This window comes from Salmo salar, unplaced genomic scaffold (assembly GCF_965601325.2).
Source record: "Salmo salar unplaced genomic scaffold, fSalSal1 ptg000536l, whole genome shotgun sequence".
Lineage (NCBI taxonomy): Eukaryota > Metazoa > Chordata > Actinopteri > Salmoniformes > Salmonidae > Salmo > Salmo salar.
In genome coordinates, this window is record NW_027675413.1 from 362,848 (window position 1) to 386,649 (window position 23,802).

The window sequence follows — 23,802 nt, forward strand, 5'->3', positions numbered from 1 at the left end:
TGGGTAGAGAGGAACCAGGCTATGAGGGGTGGCCAGTCCTCTTCTGGCTGTGCTGGGTGGAGAGGAACCAGGCTCTGAGGGGTGGCCAGTCCTCTTCTGGCTGTGCTGGGTGGAGAGGAACCAGGCTCTGAGGGGTGGCCAGTCCTCTTCTGGCTGTGCTGGGTAGAGAGGAACCAGGCTATGAGGAGTGGCCAGTCCTCTTCTGGCTGTGCTGGGTAGAGAGGAACCAGGCTCTGAGAGGTGGCCAGTCCTCTTCTGGCTGTACTGGGTAGAGAGGAACCAGGTTATGAGGAGTGGCCAGTCCTCTTCTGGCTGTGCTGGGTAGAGAGGAACCAGGCTCTGAGAGGTGGCCAGTCCTCTTCTGGCTGTACTGGGTAGAGAGGAACCAGGTTATGAGGAGTGGCCAGTCCTCTTCTGGCTGTGCTGGGTAGAGAGGAACCAGGCTATGAGGGGTGGCCAGTCCTCTTCTGGCTGTACTGGGTAGAGAGGAACCAGGCTATGAGGGGTGGTCAGTCCTCTTCTGGCTGTACTGGGTAGAGAGGAACCAGGCTCTGAGAGGTGGCCAGTCCTCTTCTGGCTGTTCCGGGTGGAGATTATGGCCATTAAGGCCAGATCGTTCTTCAAGATGTTCAAATGTTCCTAGATGACCAGCAGGGTGAAATAATATTCACAGTGGTTATAGAGGTTGCAACAGGTCAGCACCTCAGGAGTAAATGTCAGGATGCTTTTCATAGTTGAGCATTCAGAGGTTGAGGGAGGGAGAAAGAGGGATGGATTGGGAGGGAGGGAGGGAGGGAGTGAGGGAGGGAGGGAGGGGGTTGAAACTACAGTTTCGGGACAAGGTATCACGTCTGGTGATCAGGTCAGAGTTCATATCCTCAGTCAGACCAGTAGAAACTGGATCAGCAGCACTACAAGGTATCACATCTGGTGAACAGGTCAGAGTTCATATCCTCAGTCAGACCAGTAGAAACTGGATCAGCAGCACTACAAGGTATCATGTTTGGTCGACAGGTCAGAGTTCCTATCCTTAGTCAGGCCAGTAGAAACTGGATCAGAAGCACTACAAGGTATCATGTTTGGTAGACAGGTCAGAGTTCATATCCTCAGTCAGACCAGTAGAAACTGGATCAGAAGCACTACACGATATCATGTCTGGTGGACAGGTCATAGTTCATATCCTTTTATGAAGAATTTTTTACGTTTATTCCCAAATATATATTAAGATGAACGCACTTATTGTAAATCTCTCTGGATAAGAGCATCTGCTAAATCAGGGGTTCTCAATCCGGGGTCTGTGGAGGTACTGCAGGGGCTCCACGGCACCCTGACTGTACTCGTTGCAATGTAACACATTTGATAGAATTTTCACATGACACGACCACTTTGCCTACTATTAATTATTGCCTAATATAATGGAATGCATATTTTCTTTACCAATTATGATCGTTGTTACAATAAGAATTTTGACAATATTACCGTTATATCAACACACTCTTCACACCCGTTTAACAACTCTAAATAGCTTTAGCATAGTAGGCATCAAGTCCCTTGCCAGTAATGTTGCCTACAACATTGCATACAATGTTCATTTTCATCGAACACATATTACGCCCGAGATGCCTTCAATTTGCCTAATTTATAGCCACGCCCAATTTAGGATTATTTTTTAACAACGTGATGTTGCGCTCCCAAAGGGATATCTTGAAATAACATGATGTAGATAATTAAATAATCAAAAGAAAAATGTGTTAATTTTACACTCAGAAAAGAAGGTTCCTTATAGAACCAAAAAGGCTTCTATCACTTCCTTAATATATGGAATCACTAAAAGTGATATATATTTTTGGGTTCAGTGAAGAAGAACCTCTAGAGTTCTGATCAACGAAAGGTTAATGTTTTGAGGATGTGAACCCAGCAGCCCTCCAGTGGTCAGATCAAGTCTGCCTGTATTTTCCAGCGCACAGCCCGGGATTTGAACCAGCCACCTTTCAGCCACAGGTCCAACTCCTGCCACATCTCCAACTCCTTAGCTGCTGGGTGAAAACCTGAGTTTATCTTCAGAAATAAGCATGAGTTAATCTGCCAAAATGAAGACAAAATGCTAATGCTACAAAATGCTACGTACGGTGTGGAGACAAGCATATTGTCCGGTTACGCACAGAGTGGGCTGAGGTGCTCTTGGGGAATTAGTGACGGGCATTCCGGCTCTTTTGGCTCCCAAACGGAGGGTCTCCTCCAAATAGGATCGGACCTCCATTATGGCATCTGCTGAGAGATTCCTTCGTGCTGCATCCCCAGTTGCTCTCTCGTCAAACAGCATCCAAACAGCAGACGTTTGTGACACTACTGCTGGTGCTTCTGCTCCATCTGATCCCTCTTCTTCCTGTTGCCCTGGTGCCTGAGCCAGCTGACTGCTGGGGCTGTCCCTCCCTGCTGAGGAGGTTATTCTTTGAAGAGCCTCATCAATCGCTATGGCATCACTGAAGGCTAACTTCTTAAACCTGGGGTCAAGTGCAGCGTTTCTGATAGCACGTGATTATATTCCATTCTGTGGAACTTTCTGTCCATTGATGAACATAGGGTGTCCATCAACTCTGTCACATGTCCTGTGGTTACATTTGCTTCTCTCTAGTGGCTGGCTGTGATTCGCTGCAGACCCTTACACAGAAGTATCATTTTTGAGGCTGTCACATAGCTGAAAAGAGAGAGCAGTAACTTATTAGTTCAGCTTCATGTTTTGTCTACTGATACTACATTCTCATCTACTGCTCATATACATATATAATACTGGATTAAATAATGATGCAGTAATAACTGCTTCCTGTACCTCTCTCCACTGATCTCCACAGTGAACTGCTCAAAGGGTTCCAGGACATTGCACACCTCCTCCACCACCTCCCATGCCTCTGGGTCAGAGCATCAACAGGTGCATTGACAATGGCCAGGGTAGAGATGATGGCATCCTTTGACTCAAGAAACCGCTTCAACATATACAATGTTGAATTCCACCTTGTAGTGCAGTCTTGTTTAGGCCTCAGCTCAGGCATCCCCGTCTGGCGTTGTGTAGACTTTAGTTTTTCAGCATCTACTGTGATCCTGTGAAAGTATTCCACAGCTGATTTCACTTTGTCCACAGTGGGCTTCATCACCTTCAGAGCATCTCTTACAATCAGGTTGATTGTGTGGGCAAGACATGGGTCCATTTTAAAATGTCATGGCTTTGGTTAAGTTGGCTACATTGTTGCTAACACAACAGACCACTTTACCATCTACTTGCCATTCTCTGGCCACTCTCAACAGTTCTCTGAGGTGTGTCTGTCACTGAACTCAAAGCAGTCCAGAAGACAGCTAGACATCGAAAAATCTTCAATGAAGTAACATGTAACCGACGTATGAAGTTGATGTCCAGCAGTCAGTGGTAAGGCAAACTGCAGTAGCTTTTTGGACTCTTTCCCGCAATGAAGCCTGTGTGCTCTTGTACAGTTGTGGAATAAGTGATTTTGAAAGGGTTTTCCTGCTTGGAATTGTGTACATTGGATTTAGACTATTGCTATAATTTCTAAAACTTCTGTCCTCCATGATCGAAAATGGCTGGAAATCGGTGGCAATCATTTTAGCCAATGCAACATCAATTTGCCAGACATAGACTTTGGCATAAACTGGTCCATAGAGGACTGCGTTGCTGTGGGTCATGGAGTAGGCATACTTGACTGAGTGGGTACATCTCCACGTGTGGAGGTGCTGGCTCCACCACTATCACTAGCAGGTCTACTTGACTGAGTGGATACATCTCCACGTGTTGAGGTGCTGGCTCCAACACTATCACTAGCAGGCCTACTGGACTGAATGGATACATCTCCACGTGTGGAGGTGCTGACTCCACCACTATCACTAGCAGGTCTACTGGACTGAGTGGATACATCTCCACGTGTGGAGGTGCTGGCTCCACCACTATCACTAGCAGGCCTGCAAGTTTCTCGAAGCTCCGCTACAGCTAGCTTCACAGTTGGCTCAGCCCTCCCTCACGCATCTTTGGTTCATTGGTTGACACTGCGTGTCTAATTGACAGGAACAACAAGTGAGGCTGTTAGTCTGAGCAGACAGAACGAATGTGTGTGTGCTTGAGCATTTAGGCCAATATTATTTTGTCTTGTCACGGTCGTCGTAGGGATTGGACCAAGGTCCAGCGGGAATGTATATACTCATCTTCTTTTTATTAGGCAGGAAGAAGGAAAACCAAAACAAAACACACGTATACAAAAACAACGACGACGAACAGTCCTGTAAGGCATACAGCTATACACGGAACAACTACCCACAAATCCCATAGAAAAAACACCCCTCTTAATAAGTAGGACCTTCAATTAGAAGCAACGAGGATCAGCTGCTTCCAATTGAAGGTCAACCCCATTAACTAAACATAGAAATAGAAAGACTAGAACGAACATAGAAATAAACTAACAAGAACATAGCCCAACAAAACCCGAAACACTCTAAACAAACACCCCCTGCCACGTCCAATGACCAAACTATAATAACAAATAACCCCTTTACTGGTCAGGACGTGACATGTCTTTTTCTGTTCTTTGAATTAGTTAATTCTATTCATTTAAATCTTTTGATTATTCATATCTTACTTATTTTATATTTTTCTAAATAGATTTGACTCTTCTGATATGCGAGCCAGCTTCCAACATTCTCCTACAAGAGCCGGTTCTATGCCGACTCATTCATGAACAACCCATCACTACCAAGCATATTGTCTGGTTACGCGCAGAACGGGCTGTGGTGATCTTGGGGAATAATGACAGAGCTCGCAACAGTGTTGAGACACCGAATTTTATTGTTCAATTAGCTTTATTATCAAACTTACAGCTACTTGGTGCGCTAGCTCAATGTTCACCTGTGAGACACCACAAAGTTGTGGTGACTCAGTCTTGATGATGGCTGGCACATACCCAACAAACGTTAAACATTTTCTGGTCATGGTTAACCATATTTGTTTTCAGAAAAAGGTATACAACCCAAGCAAAACGCATGTCCCTGTCCTCTTTTTCCAGATGTGGCCAATATAAACAGCCGGAATACTTTTTTTTTAAATGAAGAAATAACACTTTTTTGATGACTTGTTGTTTCTAAATGGCTGCTGGGTAATTTGATATGCATCGAAATCTTCATTCGTAGACATCAAATTGAGCGAATGCTGCGCAGGTTCACTGAGTTGCAAAACAAATGGATAGGTCTAGCTCATTTAGTTGTAGATCTAAAGCAATTGCTACCTCATATAATGAGCCAAGCAGGTGTCATACATTTGTTATGTAGTACCCACAGAAGGCCACAGGGAGGAGCCGGAGAGATATAAATAAACCAACACAGTTTTTTGCCTTAAGAACCCTAAACCTAACAATTAATCAATCAAATGTATTTATAAAGCCCATTTTCATCAGCAGATGTCACAAAGTGCAAAACAGAAACACTAACCCTACGTATGACCTATTTTAGCCATAACTAAACTAATCTTCTAAAATGTCATTTGTGGTCTTATGCTGCCATCTATTAGAATTATTTAGCAACTGCAGTAGTACTGAATAATGTGTAATTCCTTAATAAAGTAGTAATTACTCAGAATTACTAGTTAATTTTATAACTTACAAACATAAAATAACAACTTATACCATAACAAACAATTAAACTGACATAAACCAAAAACACCATACATTTAGTTAATTCAGTTAATTACCAAATTGAGCCTGTCGGTCACATTTGAGAGTGAGGCAGATATATAGCATTTTGCAAAAACAAACATGACTATTGTCTCTGAAATGGAACCATCAAGTGATAGATTTTAAACAAATCCCTGTCTGTGAAAGATGTAATGTTTGTCTCTGTTGTGTTGAAGACCAATCAAGCAGGAGAGACCAGCCTCCCCTGTACCCAGCTGTGTGTCCATGAAGAGTAACAAGTCCATGTATCAACCTCTATCCTTTAGAGAGGGAGACTTTTCTACTGAACAAAGGTAAGAAGAACTCATGGGTCATGGTCAGTGAGTTAAACAACACTGTCTCTAGTCATTTCTCCTCTCTGATTTTCCCATTTATTTTTGTTGTTTTCATAATTCATAGGCTAATCCTTTAGTCCATTTTCATAGTCCTAAAACAATATTAAACAAACACAACGTTCCCTCCCTGTGTGTGTGTGTGTGTGTGTGTGTGTGTGTGTGTGTGTGTGTGTGTGTGTGTGTGTGTGTGTGTGTGTGTGTGTGTGTGTGTGTGTGTGTGTGTGTGTACTCCCTGGATGAGGAGATGTAATCTCATGTTTCGTCCACAGAAACCAACAGGAGAGATCAGAGTCAGAGATTCTCAGTGGTCAGTCTTCCCAGAGTCATCAAACAGACCTGGACTCCATATTCAGTGTATGTGGTCCTGTTATCTACATTTGTTTTTGTTTTCCTCAAGTAAAGTTGATCTGTCAATTATTCATTAATGTGTTAATGAGAAAGCATTTATTCTCTTGCTTAACTTATTTACTTGATTTATTTTAGTTGCTTGAAGAGAAAATGATGACATTTGTGAAGAACGAGCTGAAGATGTTCAAGAGGATTCTTAGTCCAGAACTCCCAGAAGGCTTTGAGAGTCAGAAGCAGGATGAGGAAGTGGTGGATGCTGAAGATGAGAAGCAGGAGAGCAGTGCCAGAGAGGGGGCTCTGAAGATCACACTGCACGTCCTGAGGAAAATGAACCAGAAGGAGCTTGCTGAGACACTGGAGAAATGTAAGATCTGTCTGCCTCATGTTGAATGCTGTTTTATAACATTTAAAAGCTGCAGCTAAAGTACAGCTAAAGTAGCTGTGTAACTCAGTGATATTGTAGCAGCCTTAACACAACACCTAGTGACCTCATCAAGTAGCAGCAGGGATGTGTTGTGTTGATTAATTTAGAGAGACAGAGAGAGAGAGAGAGGAGAGCCAGAGTGAGGAGAGCCAGAGGAGAGAGGAGAGCCAGAGAGATGAGAGCCAGAGGAGAGAGCCACAGAGAGAGAGCCACAGAGAGAGATCCACAGAGAGAGAGCCACAGAGAGAGAGCCACAGAGAGAGAGCCACAGAGAGAGATCCACAGAGAGAGAGCCACAGAGAGAGAGCCACAGAGAGAGAGCCACAGAGAGAGAGCCACAGAGAGAGAGCCACAGAGAGCGAGCCACAGAGAGAGAGCCACAGAGAGAGAGCCACAGAGAGAGAGCCACAGAGAGAGAGCCACAGAGAGAGAGCCACAGAGAGCGAGCCACAGAGAGAGAGCCACAGAGAGAGAGCCACAGAGAGAGAGCCACAGAGAGCGAGCCACAGAGAGAGAGCCACAGAGAGAGAGCCACAGAGAGAGAGCCACAGAGAGGGAGCCACAGAGAGGGAGCCACAGAGAGAGGGAGCCAGAGAGGCAGAGAGAGAGACACAGGAAAACCTGGCTCCCTGTAGAGGAAAGGATGTGCAACCACTGCACAACAGCAGAACCTGAGACGGAGCTGCATTAATAATACCATCAATAATACCAATAATAATTGAATCAGTCACACCAGTCTGTAATGCATTATGAAAACATTTACAGATTTTTATAGTCAGTGAAGAGAATAAATTATTATAATTTAAACTTTATAACAGTCCTACAATACTGTAGGCATTAAAACAGACATAATATTAATATCCTCTGTGTTATTTCTAGATTCAGATGAGCTTGCTGTGATTTGCCAACGTGAACTCAAATCTAATCTAAAGAAGAAGTTTCAATGTGTATTTGAGGGGATCGCTAAACAAGGAAACCCAACACTTCTCAATAAGATCTACACAGAGCTCTACATCACAGAGGGTGGAACAGGAGAGGTCAATAATGAACATGAGCTGAGACAGATTGAGACAACAACCAGGAAACAAGCAAGACCAGAGACTGCAATCAAATGTAACGACATCTTCAAACCCTTAACTGGACAAGACAAACGTATCAGAACTGTGCTGACAAAGGGAGTCGCTGGCATTGGAAAAACAGTCTCTGTGCAGAAGTTCATTCTGGACTGGGCTGAAGGAAAAGCAAATCAGGATGTTCAATTTGTGTTTTCATTCCCTTTTCGGGAGCTGAATTTGATGAAAGAGGACAAACACACTTTCATTGAACTTCTTAATCACTTCTCAATGGAAACCAAACAATCAGGAATCTCCATCTACGACAAGTACAAAGTTGTGTTCATCTTTGATGGTCTGGATGAGTGCCGACTGCCCTTAGACTTCCAGAAGAACAAGATCTGTTGTGACGTCACAGAGTCAACCTCAGTGGATGTTCTGCTGACAAATCTCATCAAGGGAAATCTGCTTCCCTCTGCTCTCATCTGGATAACTACCCGACCTGCAGCAGCCAATAAGATCCCTTCAGAGTGTGTTGACCAGGTGACAGAGGTACGAGGGTTCAATGACCCACAGAAGGAGGAGTACTTCAGGAAGAGATTCAGGGATGAGGACCTGGCCAACAGAATCATCTCACACATTAAGACATCAAGGAGCCTCCACATCATGTGCCACATTCCAGTCTTCTGTTGGATCTCTGCAACAGTCCTCGAACACATGCTGAAACATAAGAGAGAAGAGATGCCCAAGACTCTGACTGAGATGTACACACACCTTGTGGTGTTTCATACCAAACAGAAGAATGAAAAGTATCTTGGGAAAGAAGAGACAGGTCCACACTGGAATAAAGAGAGCATTCTGTCACTGGGAAAACTGGCTTTTCAACAGCTAGTGAATGGCAATCTGATTTTCTATGAAGAAGACCTGAAAGAGGCTGGCATTGATGTCAATGAAGCCTCAGTGTACTCAGGATTGTGCACACAGCTCTTTAAAGAGGAATGTGGGCTGTACCAGAACAAGGTGTACTGCTTTGTTCATCTGAGCATTCAGGAGTTTCTGGCTGCTGTATATGTGTTCCTCTCATTCATCAACAACAATGAGAATCTAATGGATGAACCTCAATCAATGTTCAGATACGTTTTCTCGCTGTTCAGAGACAAGCCTGAAGTTACTGAAGTTACTGTCTACAAGAGTGCCCTGGATAAAGCCTTACAAAGTGAGACAGGAAACCTGGACCTGTTCCTCCGCTTCCTTCTGGGCCTCTCACTGGAATCCAATCAGAAGCACTTACGAGGTCTACTGACAAAGACAAGAAGCAGCTCACAGAGCCATGAAGAAACAGTCAAGTACATCAAGAAGAAGATCAGGGAGAATCCTTCTCCAGAGAGGAGCATCAATCTGTTCCACTGTCTGAATGAACTGAATGACCATTCTCTAGTGGAGGAGATCCAAAGCTACCTGAGCTCAGGAAGTCTCTCAGAACCCAACCTGTCACCTGCACAGTGGTCAGCTCTGGCCTTTGTATTGCTGACTTCAGAAAAGGAGCTGGATGTGTTTGACCTGAAGAAATACTACAGATCAGAGGAAGGTCTTCTGAGGCTGCTGCCAGTGGTCAAAGCCTCCAGGGCTGTTCTGTGAGTAAATAAAATGACATATAAGAAGTATTCATCAGGAAGAAATATTATGTTTAGAGAAAAATATGTATTATAATATGTATATAATATTATATTGCATAACATATTGAATCAGATATTCAATCTAGTATTACAATATGACCATACAATTCTAGGAGACGGAAGATGAATCTATGTGTTGTTTGGGAATATGAACCAAATGCATCTGCCATTGTCCTTCTATACTACTGGTGTTAAATTAACAGTGTGTTTGTGAAGTCATGATGATCTCTTTGCAGGCTGTCAGGCTGTGGAGTCACAGAGGAAGGCTGTGCTTCTCTGGTCTCAGCTCTGAGGTCAAACCCCTCACACCTGAGAGAGTTGGACCTGAGTAACAATGACCTGAAGGATTCAGGAGTGAAGCTGCTCTCTGCTGGACTGGGGAATCCCCACTGTAAACTGGAGACTCTGAGGTCAGTATTCCTGTAGTTGGTCAACAAGTGATAACTGTTCACTAGATCCACATGTGTTTACCAGACACACATAGTCCACACCATATGTGTTTGGACAGTGAAACTTACAGTTTTAAATGTGGTGCAATGCTCCAGCATTTTGGATTTGAGATGTTTCATATTAGGTGACCTTACAGAATGTCACCTTTTAGTTGAGGGTATTTTCATATATATCTGTTTTACCATTTAGAAATTAAAGCACTTTCTGTACGTAGTTCTCCCATTTGAAGAAGTCTTAATTATTTGGACAAATTCACTTATATTGTATTAAAGTAGTCATAAGTTTAGTAGTTGTACCATATTCCATGCCTGAGGTGATTACATCAAGCTTGTGATTCTATAAACTTGTTGAATGCATTTGCAGTTTGTCTTGGTTGTGTTTTGGATTATGTTTTTCCTAATAGAAACTGAATGGTGAATAATGTCCTGTCATTTTGGAGTCACTTCACTTGTATTGTCAGTAAGAATAGAAGATGTTTCTGAACACTTCTACGTTCATGTGGATGCTACCATGATTATGAATAATCATGAATGAATCGTTAATGATGATGAATGAGAAAGTTACAGAGGCACAAAGATCAGACCCCCTCTGTTATTGGTGTTATTCTGTATACTTCTGGCCCTTCTTTGGACACTGTGTTAACTAACCTCTAGACGAGCTTCAATGCCATACAACTCTCCTTCCGTGGCCTCCAACTGCTCTTAAATACAAGTAAAACTAAATGCATGCTCTTCAACCGATCGCTGCCTGCACCTGCCCGCCTGTCCAGCATCACTACTCTGGACGGTTCTGACTTAGAATATGTGGACAACTACAAATACCTAGGTGTCTGGTTAGACTATAAACTCTCCTTCCAGACTCACTATAAGCATCTCCAATCCAAAGTTAAATCTAGAATTGGCTTCCTATTTCGCAACATAGCATCCTTCACTCATGCTGCCAAACATACCCTTATAAAACTGACCATCCTACCGATCCTCGACTTCGGCGATGTCATTTACAAAATAGCCTCCAATACCCTACTCAATAAATTGGATGCAGTCTATCACAGTGCCATCCGTTTTGTCACCAAAGCCCCATATACAGTGGGGGAAAAAAGTATTTGATCCCCTGCTGATTTTGTACGTTTGTCCACTGACAAAGAAAGGATCAGTCTATAATTTTAATGGTTTATTTGAACAGTGAGAGACAGAATAACAACAAAAACATCCAGAAAAACTCATGTCAGAAATGTTATAAATTGATTTGCATTTTAATGAGGGAAATAAGTATTTGACCCCCTCTCAATCAGAAAGATTTCTGGCTCCCAGGTGTCTTTTATACAGGTAACGAGCTGAGATTAGGAGCACACTCTTAAAGGGAGTGCTCCTAACCGCAACTTGTTACCTGTAAAAAAGACACCTGTCCACAGAAGCAATCAATCAATCAGATTCCAAACTCTCCACCATGGCCAAAACCAAAGAGCTCTCCGAGGATGTCAGGGAAAAGATTGTAGACCTAAACAAGGCTGGAATGGGCTGCACGACCATCGTCAAGCAGCTTGGTGAGAAGGTGACAACATTTGGTGCGATTATTCGCAAATGGAAGAAACACAAAAGAACTGTCAATATCCCTCGGCCTGGGGCTCCATGCAAGATCTCACCTCGTGGAGTTGCAATGATCATGAGAACGGTGAGGAATCAGCCCAGAACTACACGGGAGGATCTTGTCAATGATCTTAAGGCAGCTGGGACCATAGTCACCAAGAAAACAATTGGTAACACACTACGCCGTGAAGGACTGAAATCCTGCAGCGCCCGCAAGGTCCCCCTGCTCAAGAATACATATACATGCCCATCTGAAGTTTGCCAATGAACATCTGAATGACTCAGAGGACAACTGGTGAAAGTGTTGTGGTCAGATGAGACCAAAATAGAGCTCTTTGACATCAACTCAACTCGCCGTGTTTGGAGGAAGAGGAATGCTGCCTATGACCCCAAGAATACCATCCCCACCGTCGAACATGAAGGTGGAAACATTATGCTTTGGAGGTGTTTTTCTGCTAAGGGGACAGGACAACTTCACTGCATCAAAGGGACGATGGACGGGGCCATGTATCGTCAAATCTTGGGTGAGAACCTCCTTCCCTCAGCCAGGGCATTGAAAATGGGTTGTGGATGGGTATTCCAGCATGACAATGACCCAAAACACACGGCCAAGGCAACAAAGGAGTGGCTCAAGAAGAAGCACATTAAGGTCCTGGAGTGGCCTAGCCAGTCTCCAGACCTTAATCCCATAGAAAATCTGTGGAGGAAGATGTAGGTTCAAGTTGCCAAACGTCAGCCTTGAAACCTTAATGACTTGGAGAAGATCTGCAAAGAGGAGTGGGACAAAATCCCTCCTGAGATGTGTGCAAACCTGGTGGCCAACTACAAGAAACGTCTGACCTCTGTGATTGCCAACAAGGGTTTTGCCACCAAGTACTAAGTCATGTTTTGCAGAGGGATTAAATACTTATTTCCCTCATTAAAATGCAAATAATTGTATATCATTTTTGACATGCGTTTTTTTCTGGATTTTTTTTGCTGTTATTCTGTCTCTCACTGTTCAAATAAACCTACCATTAAAATTATAGACTGATCATTTCTTTGTCAGTGGGCAAACGTACAAAATCAGCAGGGGATCAAATACTTTTTCCACCCACTGTACTATCCACCACTGCAACCTGTACGCTCTCGTTGTCTGGCCCTCGCTTCATACTCGTCGCCAAACCCACTGGCTCCAGGTCATCTACAAGACCCTGCTAGGTAAAGTCCCCCCTTATCTCCGCTCGCTGGTCACATTTAACATTTAAGTCATTTAGCAGACGCTCTTATCCAGAGCGACTTACAAATTGGTGCATTCACCTTATGATATCCAGTGGAACAACCACTTTACAATAGTGCATCTAAATCTTTTAGGGGGGGGGAGGTTAGAAGGATTACTTTATCCTATCCCAGGTATTCCTTAAAGAGGTGGGGTTTCAGGTGTCTCCGGAAGGTGGTGATTGACTCCGCTGTCCTGGCGTCGTGAGGGAGCTTGTTCCACCATTGGGGTGCCAGAGCAGCGAACAGTTTTGACTGGGCTGAGCGGGAACTGTGCTTCCTCAGAGGTAGGGAGGCGAGCAGGCCAGAGGTGGATGAACGCAGTGTCCTTGTTTGGGTGTAGGGCCTGATCAGAGCCTGAAGGTACGGAGGTGCCGTTCCCCTCACAGCTCCGTAGGCAAGCATCATGGACCTGTAGCGGATGCGAGCTTCAACTGGAAGCCAGTGGAGAGAGCGGAGGAGCGGGGTGACGTGAGAGAACTTGGGAAGGTTGAACACCAGACGGGCTGCGGCGTTCTGGATGAGTTGTAGGGGTTTAACCTGTTAGGGCTAGGGGGCAGCATTGACACGGCTGGATAAAAAACATACCCGATTTAATCTGGTTACCACTCCTACTCAGTAACTAGAATATGCATATACTTATTACATATGGATAGAAAACACCCTAAATTTTCTAAAACTGTTTGAATGGTGTCTGTGAGTATAACAGAACTCAAATGGCAGGTCAAAACCTGAGAGATTCCTTTACAGGAAGTGGCCTGTCTGACCATTTCTGGAACTTCTTTGCCATCTCTATCATTTACTAAGGATCTCTGCTCTAACGTGACACTTCCCACGTCGTCCATAGGCTCTCATAGCCCGGGAAAAAACAGAATGTCGTCATTCCAGCCCCAGGCTGAAACACATTATCGCCTTTCTCAAGTGGCCCATCAAGAGACACTAGCTTATGCGCGTGACCCCGACCGCCCCCGCCTTTGGGATTTTTTCCTCTGTTTGCCGAAAAGGAGATTCCCTGTCGGAATTTTAGCGCTTTTCTACGAGAAAAATGACGTAAAAATTGATTTTAAACAGCGGTTGACATGCTTCCACGTACGGCAATGGAATACTTTGAATTTTATTGTCAGGAATTGCGCCAAGCGCGCGACACTTCTTTACTATTTCGGATAGTGTCTGGAACGCACGAACAAAACGCCGCTATTCGGATATAACGATGGATTATTTTGGACCAAACCAACATTTGTTATTGAAGTAGACGTCCTGGGTGTGCATTCTGACGAAGACAACAAAAGGTAATGACATTTTTATAATAGTAAATATGATTATGGTGAGTGCTAAACTTGCCGGGTGTCTAAATAGCGAGCCCGTGATGCCTGGGCTATCTACTGAGAATATTGCAAAATGTGCTTTCACCAAAAAGCTATTTTAAAATCGGACATATCGAGTGCATAGAGGAGGTCTGTATCTATAATTCTTAAAATAATTGTTATGCTTTTTGTGAACGTTTATCGTGAGTAATTTAGTAAAATGTTAGCGAATTCCCCGTAAGTTTGCGGGGGGTATGCTAGTTCTGAACGTCACATGCTAATGTAAAAAGCTGGTTTTTGATATAAATATGAACTTGATTGAACAAAACATGCATGTATTGTATAACATAATGTCCTAGGGTTGTCATCTGATGAAGATCATCAAAGGTGAGTGCTGCATTTAGCTGTCTTCTGGGTTTTGGTGACATTATATGCTGGCTTGAAAAATGGGTGTCTGATTATTTCTGGCTTGGTACTCTGCTGACATAATCTAATGTTTTGCTTTCGTTGTAAAGCCTTTTTGAAATCGGACAGTGTGGTTAGATTAACGAGAGTCTTATCTTTAAATGGCTGTAAAATAGTCATATGTTTGAGAAATTGAAGTAATATGATTTTGAAGATTTTGAAAATCGCGCCACAGGATGGCAGTGGCTGTTACGTAGGTGGGACGAATTCGTCCCGCCGGTCCCATAGAGGTTAATGGCACAGGCAGGGAGCCCAGCCAACAGCGAGTTGCAGTAATACAGACGGCAGATGACAAGTGCCTGGACTAGGACCTGCGCCGCTTCCTGTGTGAGGCAGGGTCGTACTCTGCGAATGTTGTAGAGCATGAACCTACAGATTCGGGTCACCGCCTTGATGTTAGTGGAGAACGACAGGGTGTTGTCCAGGGTCACGCCAAGGTTCTTAGCACTCTGGGAGGAGGACACAAGGGAGTTGTCAACCGTGATGGTGAGATCATGGAACGGGCAGTCCTTCCCCGGGAGGAAGAGCAGCTCTGTCTTGCCGAGGTTCAGCTTGAGGTGGTGATCTGTCATCCACACTGATATGTCTGCCAGACATGCAGAGATGCGATTCGCCACCTGGTTATCAGAAGGGGGAAAGGAGAAGATGAATTGTGTGTCGTCTGCGTAGCAATGATAGGAGAGACCATGTGAGGATATGACAGAGCCAAGTGACTTGGTGTATAGTGAGAATAGGAGAGGGCCTAGAACAGAGCCCTGGGGGACACCAGTGGTGAGAGCACGTGGTGCGGAGACAGATTCTCGCCACGCCACCTGGTAGGAGCGACCTGTCAGGTAGGACGCAATCCAAGCGTGGGCCGCGCCGGAGATGCCCAGCTCGGAGAGGGTGGAGAGGAGGATCTGATGGTTCACAGTATCAAAGGCAGCAGATAGGTCTAGAAGGATGAGAGCAGAGGAGAGAGAGTTAGCTTTAGCAGTGCGGAGAGCCTCCGTGACACAGAGAAGAGCAGTCTCAGTTGAATGCCCAGTCTTGAAACCTGACTGATTAGGTTCAAGAAGGTCATTCTGAGAGAGATAGCAGGAGAGCTGGCCAAGGACGGCACGTTCAAGAGAAAAGAAAGAAGGGATACTGGTCTGTAGTTGGTGACATCGGAGGGATGGAGTGTAGGTTTTTTCAGAAGGGGTGCAACTCTCGCTCTCTTGAAGACGGAAGGGACGTAGCCAGCGGTCAAGGATGAGTTGATGAGCGAGGTGAGGTAGGGGAGAAGGTCTCCAGAAATGGTCTGGAGAAGAGAGGAGGGGATAGGGTCAAGTGGGCAGGTTGTTGGGCGGCCGGCCGTCACAAGACGCGAGATTTCATCTGGAGAGAGAGGGGAGAAAGAGGTCAAAGCACAGGGTAGGGCAGTGTGAGCAGGACCAGCGGTGTCGTTTGACTTAGCAAACGAGGATCGGATGTCATCAACCTTCTTTTCAAAATGGTTGACGAAGTCATCCGCAGAGAGGGAGGAGGGGGGGGGAGGGGGAGGAGGATTCAGGAGGGAGGAGAAGGTAGCAAAGAGCTTCCTAGGGTTATAGGCAGATGCTTGGAATTTAGAGTGGTAGAAAGTGGCTTTAGCAGCAGAGACAGAGGAGGAAAATGTAGAGAGGAGGGAGTGAAAGGATGCCAGGTCCGCAGGGAGGCGAGTTTTCCTCCATTTCCGCTCGGCTGCCCGGAGCCCTGTTCTGTGAGCTCGCAGTGAGTCGTCGAGCCACGGAGCAGGAGGGGAGGACCGAGCCGGCCTGGAGGATAGGGGACAGAGAAAATCAAGGATTTTGGATGCAGAAAGGGAGGAGAGGAGGGTTGAGGAGGCAGAATCAGGAGATAGGTTGGAGAAGGTTTGAGCAGAGGGAAGAGATGATAGGATGGAAGAGGAGAGAGTAGCGGGAGAGAGAGAGCGAAGGTTGGGACGGCGCTATACCATCCGAGTAGGGGCAGAGTGAGAAGTGTTGGATGAGAGCAGAGGGAAAAGGATACAAGGTAGTGGTCGGAGACTTGGAGGGGAGTTGCAATGAGATTAGTGGAAGAACAGCATCTAGTAAAGATGAGGTCAAGCGTATTGCCTGCATTGTGAGTAGGGGGGGAAGGTGAGAGGGTGAGGTCAAAAGAGGAGAGGAGTGGAAAGAAGGAGGCAGAGAGGAATGAGTCAAAGGTAGACGTGGGGAGGTTGAAGTCACCCAGAACTGTGAGAGGTGAGCCATCCTCAGGAAAGGAACTTATCAAGGCGTCAAGCTCATTGATGAACTCTCCAAGGGAACCTGGAGGGCGATAAATGATAAGGATGTTAAGCTTGAAAGGGCTGGTAACTGTGACAGCATGGAATTCAAATGAGGAGATAGACAGATGGGTCAGGGGAGAAAGAGAGAATGTCCACTTGGGAGAGATGAGGATTCCAGTGCCACCACCCCGCTGGCTCGATGCTCTAGGGGTATGCGAGAACACGTAGGCAGACGAGGAGAGAGCAGTAGGAGTAGCAGTGTTATCTGTGGTAATCCATGTTTCCGTCAGCGCCAGGAAGTCTAGGGACTGGAGGGTAGCATAGGCTGAGATGAACTCAGCCTTGTTGGCCGCAGACCGGCAGTTCCAGAGGCTGCCGGAGACCTGGAACTCCACGTGGGTCGTGCGCGCTGGGACCACCAGGTTAGAGTGGCAGCGGCCACGTGGTGTGAAGCATTTGTATGGCCTGTGCAGAGGGGAGAGAACAGGGATAGACAGACACATAGTTGACAAGCTACAGAAGAGGCTACGCTAATGCAAAGGAGATTGGTATGACAAGTGGACTACACGTCTCGAATGTTCAGAAAGTTAAGCTTACGTTGCGAAAATCTTATTGACTAAAATGACGAAAATGCTAGCTAACTAACACTAACACTACACTAATCAAGTCGTTCCGTTGTAATGTAATAGTTTCTACAGTGCTGCTAGTCGGTAGAGGTTGGCTGTCACCATAGCAGCACCCAACTGTAGCACGCGCTCCAGCAGGTATATCTCCCTGGTCACCCCCAAAGCCAATTCCTCCTTCGGCCGCCTCTTCTTCCAGTTTTCTGCTGCCAATGACTGGAACGAACTACAAAAATATCTAAAACTGGAAACAAATATCTCCCTCACTAGCTTTAAGCACCAGCTGTCAGAGCAGCTCACAGATTACTCCACCTGTACATAGCCCATTTATAATTTAGCCCAACTACTTCTTCCCCTACTGTATTTATTTATTTAGCTCCTTTGCTCCCCATTATTTCTACTTTGCACTTTCTTCCACTGCATATCTACCATTCCAGTGTTTTAATTGCTATATTGTATTTACTTTGCCACCATGGCCTTTTTTTGCCTTTACCTCCCTTATTTCACTTCATTTGCTCACATTGTATATAGACTTATTTTTCTACTGTATTATTGACTGTATGTTTGTGTAATACCCTTGTTTGAACCAAGTATTGAGTTTATTTGTTATAATTAATTGGTATTATATTTAAAAGATGATTGAATTGCTCCTAAACTGTAATGTTGTTAATGCATTATGCTTTTTGAAGAAAGATTTATTTCATGTATAAACTGTTGGGGATAGGGGGCAGCTTGTGACTACTATAATATACTGCCACTATTTTCACCACCAAAGAATAGCAGTGTGATTTTAATATGATTTGACTCTTTGCAGGCTGTCAGGCTGTCTAGTCACAGAGGAAGGCTGTGCTTCTCTGGTCTCAGCTCTGAGGTCAAACCCCTCACACCTGAGAGAGCTGGACCTGAGCTACAATCACCCAGGAGACTCAGGAGTCAGACTGCTCTCTGCTGGACTGGAGGATCCACACTGCAGACTGGAGAAACTCAAGTATGTAGAGGGTTTATGTGTCACGTCCTGACCAGCAGATGGAGCTGTTGTTGTAGTTTTGGGGTCAGGACGTGGCAGTCTTGTGTGTGTGTGTGATTGTTCTGTGTTGGTCTTGTGACTCCTGATCAGGAACAGCTGGGGATCGTTGTTCCTGATTGGGAGTCATATATGTAGGAGTATGTTTGTCACTTGGTTTTGTGGGTAGTTGATTTTGCACTGCTGTATGTAAGTACTTAGCCTGTAAAACTGTCGGTCTGTCGTTCTCTTTTGTTTATTGTTTTTCCCGTGTTCACGTTTATTTAATAAATTATCATGATGAACACGCAACCTGCTGCACCTTGGTCCATTTCCGCAGAAGACAGCTGTTACATTATGTCAATGCTCATATCAGACATGTTTGACTTTTCAGGCTAGTTAAGACAAACATTCTGACCACCACTTGGACAAAGTTATATGCTGACTGTGTGTGTGTGTGTGTGTGTGTGTTCAGGTGTATCCCTCATTGACTGTCTGTTTTTCTGCTTACTGCTACAGTGTGTAACATGGTGGAGAGAACAGAATGAAACCTGGGATTAGAAAATGTGAGTGTTGACTGCTGTGAAGAATATGACTAAGAATAAGTCTTAATTCAAGTTAAGTCAAAGTCAAAGACCCCCATCATTACTGACTTGGTCATATTAAATATCATCTGTAGTTCTACAGAAATCAGGACACAAACGTTTACAAAGAGTTGATATGACTGTGTGTGTGTGTGTGTAATTATTGTGAATAAGTGTGTGTGTGTGTAATTATTGTGAATAAGTGTGTATTATATTACCATACAGTATAACATGTGATCATTCAACAAGTCTCAAGTTACCTTAACTTCTCCTTTTGATACCTAGAAACATCTACATTAAATGAATTAGTGAAAAGTGAGTTAACATTCTAATGTGAATGATGATGATGATTTCTAATATTGTGTCTGGTTTCATCCATCAGATGTCTGTGATCTCACACTGGACCCAAACACAGTAAACAGACTCCTCTCTCTGTCTGAGGAGAACAGAAAGGTGACATGTAGGAGAGAGGAGCAGCCGTATCCTGATCACCCAGAGAGATTTGAGGACTGGGGACAGGTGCTGTGTAGAGAGGGTCTGACTGGGCGCTGTTACTGGGAGGTAGAGTGGAGTGGGATAATGGGGGCTGAAATAGGAGTGACATATAAAGGAATCAACAGGAGAGGAGTGGTTAAGGACTGTTGTCTTGGAGCCAATGACAAGTCCTGGTGTCTGTTCTGCTCTGACAACAGTTACATTGCCTGGCATAATAATAATCCCACTACCATAGACGTCCCCTCCTCCAGCTCCCACAGAGTAGGAGTGTATCTGGACTGGTCAGCCGGCACTCTGTCCTTCTATAGAGCCTCCTCTGACACACTGACCCACCTGATCACATTCACCTCCACATTCACTGAGCCCCTCTATCCAGGGTTTGGGGTTTATTATATTGACTCTTCAGTGTCCCTGAAATAATAACTGGACACAAACACACACACTGGACACACACACTGGACACACACACACTCAACACACACACTGGACACACACACACTGGTTGCACACACTCACACACTCACACACTCACACACACACACACTGGACACAAACACACACACACTGGACACACACTGGACACACACACACACACACTGGACACAAACTGGACACACACACACACACACTGGACACAAACTGGACACACACACACACACACTGGACACACACTGGACACACACTGGACACACACTGGACACATACAGACACTGGACGCACACACTCACACACACACACACACACACACACACACACACACACACACACACACACACACACACACACACACACACACACACACACACACACACACACACACACTGGACACAAACTGGACGCACACGCACACACTGGACACAGACACACACACACACACACTGGACACAAACTGGACACACACACACACACACACACACTGGACACAAACTGAACACACACACACACAACACACACACTCTCAACACACAAACTGAACACACACACACACACACACACTCAACACACACACACACTCAACACACACACACACACTCAACACACACACACACACACACATTCTGGACATACACACACACTGAACACACACACACACTGGACACAAACTGGACACACACACATAAACACACTCAACACCCATACACTCAACACACACACACACTCACACTCGACACACACTCACACTCGACACACACACACACTCGAAACACACACACTCGACACACATACACTGGACAGACACACACACACACACACTGGACAGACACACACACACACTGGAAACACACACACACACACACACACACTGGACAGACACACACACACTGGACAGACACACACACACACTGGACAGACACACACACACACTGGACACACACACACACACACACACACACACACACACTGGACACACACACACACACACACACACACACACTGGACACACACACACACACACACACACACACACACACTGGACACACACAACACTGAACACACACACAAACATAAACACACACTCAACACACACACACTCAACACACACACACTCAACACACTCGACACACTCAACACACACACACACTGAACACACACAGACACTGGACACACACACACTGAACACACACACACACACACACACTGAACACACACACACACACACACACACACACACACACACACACACACACACTGGGCACATACTCACACACTGAAACACACACACACACACACACACACACTGAACGGACACACACTGGACACACTCTGAACACACACACACACACACACACACACACACTGAAACACACACACACACACTGAACAAACACACACTCTGGACATACACACACACACACACTGGACCCACTGGACACACACACACACTGGACACACACACACACACACTGGACACACACACACTGGACCCACTGGACACACACACCCACTGGACACACACACACACACTGGACACACACACTCACTGGACACACACACTCACTGGACACACACACTGACACACTGGACACACACACGCTTGACACACTGGACACACACACGCTTGACACACTGGACACACACACGCTTGACACACTGGACACACACACGCTTGACACACTGGACACACACACAAACACACTGGACACACACACATGACAGGCTTGTAATATTTTCTGATCTTTTACCACTTTGCATTTTTTATGATATATTTTACTGTTTATGTTTGTACCACAGGAGGTTGGTGGGACCTTATTTGGGGAGGACAGGCTTGTAATGGCTGGAGTGGAATAAGTGGAATGGTATCAAACACGTGGTTTCCATGTGTTCCATTTCATTCACTCTGTTCCAGACATTATTATGAGCCGTCCTCCCCTCAGCAGCCTCCTCTGGTATGTACTGTCCTGTATGTGAGAGAGATCCAACAAGGAATTACAATGTATGTATTACTTTTAATACCTGCAAATGGCAAATAAACTACTGGAACTCCTTATAAATGTCTGCAGCCGACAAGAGGTGAAAATACTACCGGAATATTCTGCAAATGTTGATGAAGACGTCACTCAATCCACCCAAAACAACATGCAGTCTTTCCACAAGACTCCCATGAAGTTATAGTGTGACGTTATGAGTCGACGTTAAAGTAACATTCTCACAACATACTGCACTTGTTTTATCCTGTTTTAGATGTATCCTCTGTTTAAACATTTAAACTCTTACAATAACACCGTTAAAATACCAATGTGATCATTTCTTGTCTTTTATGTTGGAAAAACAAATTGTACAATTATATGTGGACATACGCTCCATAGTTGTACAAGTATACATGGTTATATTGTACTTTTCATAATAAAACATACTTGAAACAAGAAAAAGCATGTTAACTGTGAAAACAATTTCGTTATTGATTTTTACATTGCTTCTCCCTGTCTCATGTTGACGTTTGTCATGAATCTTGACCTGGAGGTAGAACTGTGCGATTTCCTCTAGATATGTCAGCTGCAAAGTCAGAATTGGCTGTGGAAAATGTTTTATGGTCTTAATTTAAGGGAAGGATTAGCAGTGAGGTTAGGGTTGAGGTTAGGATTAAAATAGGATTGTATTACTTTGTGCCTGTGCAAGCCAGTGAATACTTTGCTGAACTGCCTCCAGGGCAAGATTCATGACAATAAATGCCAACCTGCCTCCAGGGCAAGATTCATGACAATAAATGCCAACCTGCCTCCCAGTCGTCCCCTCCTTATCTTTACAAGGCTGCAGAACATGCAAGCTAGTGATGTGGGGTTCTCTCATAACCCTCAGTCCCCAGGTGGGTAGATGGCAGGTTGAATAAAGAGAAGGTAGTGATGTGGGGGTTCTCTCATAACCCTCAGTCCCCAGGTGGGTAGATGGCAGGTTGAATAAAGAGAAGCTAGTGATGTGGGGGTTCTCTCATAACCCGCAGTCCCCAGGTGGGTAGATGGCAGGTTGAATAAAAAGAAAACAATAGGCTACATAAAAGAATCCATAAATGTATAATTATTATGTAATTTACACAAAACATTAAGGACACCTTTCTTTCCATGACAAACTGACCAGGCGTAACTCAATATTAGGAAGGTATCCTTAATATTTTGTCTACTCAGTGGCTCTGACCCTTTACGTAACAGTCAATACTCTTTGCCAGGAACCTTCTGTAACGGTTGGCGTCGGATGAAGCAGACCAAGACGCAGCGGGGAAATGTGCACTAATCTTTTTTTATTTAATTGGCAAAGAAGGTGAACCAAAAATAAACACATTCACCAAAAAGACACAGCGACGAATAACAGTCTAGTAAGGCACAAGGCACACAGAAAAATCTCCCACAAAACACAAACATAACACATACCAATATATAGGACTCTCAATCAAAGCCGACTACAAACACCTGCCTCCAATTGAGAGTCCAACACCCAAATACCTAACATAGAAATACTAAACTAGAGAGAACATAGAAATACAAAAAACATAGAACATAACCCAAAACCCAGGATTAATAAATCAAACACCCTTCTAAGCAAACCACCACCCCGAACCACATAAAACAAATACCCTCTGCCACGTCCTGACCAAACTACAAACACAAATAACCCTTATACTGGTCAGTACGTGACACCTTCTTTAAATGTTCCCAAATGCTCCCACACTGATGCTCACTCACAGCTGCTCCAGGGCCTCTTGGGTTGAGGAGTCATTCTCTTCTAAC

General features: G+C 44.7%; 1 protein-coding gene across 1 annotated transcript in view; it reads left to right on the forward strand.

Annotated features, from left to right (window-relative positions):
- Positions 1-21,702, forward strand: part of LOC145876259 (NLR family CARD domain-containing protein 3-like) — a 49,432-nt gene extending 27,730 nt beyond the window's left edge. The window contains exons 2-3 of the mRNA XM_082972056.1: positions 7,713-9,487; positions 19,460-21,702. Coding sequence (XP_082828182.1) covers positions 7,713-9,487; positions 19,460-20,002 — 2,318 coding nt within the window. The 3' untranslated portion in view covers positions 20,003-21,702. The remainder of the gene's footprint in view (positions 1-7,712; positions 9,488-19,459) is intronic.
- The last annotated feature ends 2,100 nt before the right edge of the window (positions 21,703-23,802 follow it).